Consider the following 6000-nt stretch of genomic DNA (forward strand, 5'->3'; position numbering starts at 1 on the left):
TGACCACTCTTACATAACAATTCATTTCACAAGGTTTCCTTGTGAAAGTAGCTACAAAAACTGTTGAAACCAAATTGGCAATCTCAATAAAGAAGGCATTTATGACTCTGACTGTAAATTTCTCTTTGGTTCTTCTGGATATATTTGAATTTCTGCTCATTTCTTTTTCATATCTAGGCTTGGATGTGTATGTGTTGATATATTTCTTTAGAAATATTTGGCCAGTTCGGTTTACAGCTGTTGTAGGAAGGTGATATGTATTATTTCCAAAATATACTTCCCCATGGTAATCCACCACAATCATTACTACCAAATGTCAACTTTGCACGAGGAAAAGTCTTTGTGACCAGTTTCTTTCCTGTGCCTTTCAGCAACAGCTTGATATTAGCTGATGCTAATTGTTGCCATTAAAAACTTGCCCTGTGATTCCCGCACACCACGCTGCTCTCAGAGCCACAAAAACTGGCTGGCCAGATAAGTACTGCCTGTTTTGGGTCCACAGTTGATGGCAATGCTCCAATCATTTGAACTCCCATGGGGAAGTTTCAGAAGGTACTCTCTCCTTCTTCTTATGCTGCTGCGGCTCTGTAACATGGCAAGCTACATTCCCCCGTCCTAAAAAAGTATTAGAGGTACAAGAAACTGACTATTATATATTTTGCTGCTCTGCTATGGTGTTAGGCACAGAAAGACATGTTAGGTCCCAGGACATGGCCTAAGCAGGGGCGGCGGAGGAAGGGGTGTGTGGTGGATGCGCTCTGACCTGGGTGTCACCACTGAGGGAGGTGACATAATGCCGGGCAGCACTCACTGCAGGGCCTCCAGCACACCCAAGCCACACGTCTCTTCTGGGAGAGACATGGTGGCTTGGGCGCGCGCAGGCTCCACGCTGCCCAAACGGTCCACCCGCTGCCTCCCCTCCAGCTATAGGGCAACTGAGTGGGAGGAGGCAGGCAGACTCTGGAGGGCCCACACTGCCCCTATGGGAGGCTTGCCCCGCCCCTGGGTGCACCGCCCATAGGAGCCCAAGCGGCTTCTTCCGCCGCTGGGTCTAAGGGCTCGTGCAGCCACCCTGCTGAAGCTAAGCAGGTCAAGGTCTGACAATTCAGGGAAATGTCTGAGATCCTGAACTCCTCAGGCTGTTGACTAAATGCGCAGGCTTATTTTACAGTTCCTCACTTGCCTGCTTAACAGTTACGTGCAGATGCAGAATGGTAATCTTGTTCCCTGAACTTGCTTTTCCCCTTGTCTTCCTCCTATAATTCCTGGGTTGGACTACACTACAGCTAGCCCAGTGCATTCTGGGAATATGGTCTGGATCAGCCATAAACATGGCATCCCTCCTTCCCCGCTACATGCGAAATCACAAGCATAACTGAATATCCACAGCACTTGAAAACACTTCTACCACAACTGTACAAGAAAAAACACATTGAGCTCCATGATGGAAGAAGATTAAGATAAATGTTGTCAGTAAACAGCTGTTACTGAAATTGTCAGAGATGAAAAGCTACTTTCTTAGAGTTTCAGTAGATACTCAAAATAAGGCACTTAACCATTTGAAACCTGAATCATTACAGCAGAATTATTTTTAAAATAAGCTAATTATGTCATGAGGTAGTTACCTACCTTTATTACCGATGTTTCTATAGTATTGAAGTGGTCATAAGCCATTTCTGTAATGTTACCCTTTCTTATCCCCCACATAAAGAATAAGTGGCCATATGCAATATAGCAGATAATAATAATAATTACGATTCCAGAAGGCAATTAGACAGTAAGAGGGGACAATAACATCACACAGACCTAGGTGGGGCTTGATTTATGACTTTTGTTCATATTCAAAATTATATGAGGTGGACATTTCAGTTTCCTGTAGTTGTTGGTTACCCACCAATCAGCATGGCTTTTGCAAAGTTGGCAAGCCTGATGCCTGATGTGGAGCCAAGTTGCTTCAGGTGTTCCTTACAAAAAACGGAAATTCAGCAGACATTGCAATCAGCAAAATATCCTGTAACATTTGCAGAATGCATTAAAAATTTGGTCAACAAAACTTTGGCTTTGTGACTGGGAAAGATGTAGCTGAGAAGAAAGGCTGTGCATTTGTTTATTTTAACATTATACACTGAACTCCAACTTCCTTTTCCTGCCATATGTGAACAAATATTTCCAGCACATTTACAATATGCTGGTTTCAGTAGCAATGTGAATGACGGGTGGATTTCTTTTATTAGTATAATGAATATGGCACAGTATTCCTCCCACTACATTTTGACTGCTACTTTTGTCACCAAAAATAAAAATAATGGGTAACTACTTTACCCTTTAAAGGTAAAGGTAAAGGGACCCCTAACCATTAGGTCCAGTCATAACTGACTCTGGGGTTGCGGCGCTCATCTCGCTTTATTGGCCGAGGGAGCCAGCGTACAGCTTCCAGGTCATGTGGCCAGCATGACTAAGCCGCTTCTGGTGAACCAGAGCAGTGCACGGAAACGCCGTTTACCTTCCCGCCACAGCGGTACCTATTTATCTACTTGCACTTTGACGTGCTTTCGAACTGCTAGGTTGGCAGGAGCAGGGACCAAGCAACAGGAGCTCACCCCATCGCGGGGATTTGAACCGCCAACCTTCTGATCGGCAAGTCCTAGGCTCTGTGGTTTAACCCACAGCGCCACCCACGTCCCTATACTTTACCCTTTAGAAATTGACAAAACTCCTAATTGTTCAGGTGGGTAAATTGCTCTGGACTCTATCACTCCGTTACTGAGTTCATCCCTCTTTAAAGGTCCCAGGGGCATGTTTTGTTCCCAGGGAAATTAAGGGTTAGCTCAAGCCCAAAAACTGATTTAGGTCCCAAATATCTGCAAGATTGCCTCCTTCCCTACAGATCCTCAGCAGAGAGTCCCTCATGGTATTTTCCAAAGTGTTTCCAGAAAGGGTGTGTGGCTCTACTTCCAACAAGCCTCTACCCTAGTCCAGAATATCTTGAATGCAGAATAGAGAGAAGTGAGAAGTGCATACACCAGTGAAGGACTTGGGGCTTTCAAATTTCAGTGATTCCCTGTGCAATGCCAAAATTAGTTCCCCACCCCTGCCTCTCACCTTCCTTTCCTTAGTGCGGCATTCCCCTCTTGACTCAGTGCTCAGTCCAGGCAAACTAGTTGCGCTCCCCTAAATCCACCTCTGCAAACACATTTTTCCCACTCTCCATTTTATATGCACAGCAACCCCGTGAGGTAGGTTGGGCTGACGGACAGAGACAGGCTCAAAGTTACCCAGTGGATTTCATGACCAGGTGAGGATTTGAACCCTTGTCTCCCAGGTCCTAGTCCAACTCTCTAAAAGTTTGGGTTCTATGCCTCTCTGGGTATCATACTGACTGAATCTATGTTCCTCCTCGAACCTAGGATAATCACAGTTGCTGTTGATACCTCTGATCTCAAAACCCCCATGCCTTTTGGACAGTAATTCTCAAACGGCTCCAGATCCAGTGCTGGGTTTACGTATAAGCTAAGCAAGCTTTAGCTTAGGGCCCCACTCTCTTGGGGGCCCCCAAAAAAATTAAAGAAAAAAAATGATGTACATTTCTAAAATATAAGATAAAAAACAAATAAAATAAAACCTACATACAGCAACAGTGTTTTGCGTTGTGTAGGCTCCTATTATGTAAATATCCCTGCCTGCTAGCTTGCTCCCTAAAATATCACTGGTTTGCTCATTTCTATGTACAGTGGTACCTTGGTTGGCATACGTCTTAGTTTGCATACATTTTGGATTACAAACATGTCAAATCCGGAAGTGTGTGTCCCAGTTTGCAACCTTTTTTTGGATTACGACCCTTTTTTGGTGGGCGGAGGCCCCATTGGTGAAAGCGTGCCTTGGGTTACAACCTGTTTTGGTTTACAAATGGACCTCCAGAACAGATTATGGTTGTAAACCAAGGTACCACTGTATAGGGTGCCTACATTCTGCATGTGTGTCAGGGAACTGCCATCAGAACAGAGGAGGGAGCCAGGGGGGATACAGAGAGCTTCCGACACTTCTGAGGATCAGTGCCTCTTCCAATGGTGGCGAAAGCCACACCTCCAGTGGAGCAGGGGGGGGGGCAGCCAAGCAAGGGGAGGGCTCAAAGATGCTACTGAGAGCCCAAGCCCAGCTATCCAGGAAGCAGACATGCCGTTTCCATCACCCAGCCTGCGCAGAGGGGTGAAACGTAAGGAGGGGAGGTGGAGATTTAGGGTGTCTAAGTTCTTATGTTGGGGGAGAAGCCGGAAGGGGCCACTCCCAGAATCTGCAAGTGACTAAGGCGGACAGTGGTTCTGCACTGTAAATAGTTTGCACCAATAAAACCTGTAAAAATAGGATGGAGTCCTGCCTGGTTACTCACGAGCAACCGCCACCAGCACCTGACAGCGTGCAAATGGCTTTAGATACCTATTAGGTCCATAAATTTCCATAAAACAGGCATGTCCAACTCCCAAGAGACTACAATCTACTCCCACTATAAAAATTCTGGCAGTGATCTACCATTGGATTGACCAAAGTTGTTGAGCTTTCTTTGAGGAGTTTTTTTTTGGGGGGGATCGATCAGGATCACCAGATCGACTGCGATCGACCACAGACACCCCGTGATCGACCAGTAAATCGTGATCGACTGGTTGGACATGACTGCCATATAGCATATATTTAACACAAAAAACCAGCTGCAATTTGTTGTTGACAAAGGACAGCTGGATATATAAAGGGCCCCATTAACTTCAGTAACTTAGTTGACAAAGGGCAGCTGGACCCCATTAACTTCAGTAACTTAGGGCCTCATCAAACCTAAATCTGGCCTGTCCAGATCCCTGAAGGATATGTGATGCTGGGGATGGGGGGCTCCTCTCCCAAAATGAAGGAGAATCTGCGTGAGGGAAGCACTATCCTCAAGGAGGCAGCCACCAGAGAAGTGAGAAATTCACAAAGATAAGGGCCCCAAACAAATGTCTCTGTGGGATGGGAGCATCATTTAACAGTTTATGGTGGAAGCACACTGCCCATGTTTCTTGACATCATCTCACTGGACACTTAAATAGACTTATGTCAAGAGAAAACAGGGCAGGCTGTTCCCGTTTCACAGTTCATGCTAAAGTAGCTGGAATGCCTGATGCTATTGCCACAGGGGAGGGGCTGTGCTTTTTCCATATCCTGGGGTTTGAAAAAGAAATGGATGTTCTATGTTGATCTAGTAGAATAATAGTAATGAGGATGCCAGTAAGCCCAGGAATGTGGAAAAACTTGCCCCAGTCTACAAAACCAAGCAAACACACACACACACACACACACACACACACAACTTCTTTATAGTATTGAAAAATGTAACCAGGGCTGGTAGTAATTCTGAACTTAGCGTTGTAACGATCAAAAATCCTTAGTCAAACCTCTCAACGAAGTTTTCTTAATAATTGGCTGATTCTTTCCTCAGAAAGCAAAACAATAATAAATAGCGTATAGTTTTTCTCATGGTTGTTAAAATGTTGAACACATTCAATGAAACTTGGCTGGGAAAATGGGATAGCAAAATATTAGGGTTTACAATCTTTGCAGTTATGCCTGTTGTAAAATATACTGTAAAATATTATAACAAAAGTGTATAATGAACACGTTAGAAAGACATCATCTAACGGACAACATAATTGTATCACAGAGACAGAATTCAGAGAGAATATAAAAATGAAAATAATTATAAGTCACATACTGATATGTACTTACCCCAGAAATTACTCGGCAATAAGTTGTCAGGACTGGTGTTGTTGGCATCCATGGTATTCAAAATTGTCAAAATAATGAAAATATTGTATCCACAGTGGAACACTTGGTGTATATTAGAAATTTGACTTGGAAAAGAACGCCCTTACATATTCCCTCAGATTGTTCTGTTTGCATGAAAGGAAATCAGTGTATCACATTTCCTGCTTTTATACTCAAATTAGCAACTGTTTTCCTTATCTTAGATTGCCA

General features: G+C 44.1%; 1 protein-coding gene across 2 annotated transcripts in view; it reads right to left on the reverse strand.

The window, feature by feature from the left end:
* MYCT1 (MYC target 1) overlaps window positions 1-5939 on the reverse strand; it is a 43949-nt gene extending 38010 nt beyond the window's left edge. Inside the window, exon 1 of one of the 2 annotated variants that reach the window (XM_083434311.1) lies at window positions 5752-5926. Coding sequence is in view for 1 of the 2 variants with exons in the window: in XM_083434310.1 (XP_083290436.1) it covers window positions 5752-5803 (52 nt within the window). In the remaining variant the exon portion in view is untranslated. Of the gene's footprint in view, window positions 1-5751 lie in introns of both variants that reach the window. The other variant, XM_083434310.1, reaches the window with a different exon arrangement.
* Window positions 5940-6000: the final 61 nt, after the last annotated feature.

This window comes from Podarcis tiliguerta (genome assembly GCF_965153285.1).
Source record: "Podarcis tiliguerta genome assembly, chromosome: 3".
NCBI lineage: Eukaryota > Metazoa > Chordata > Lepidosauria > Squamata > Lacertidae > Podarcis > Podarcis tiliguerta.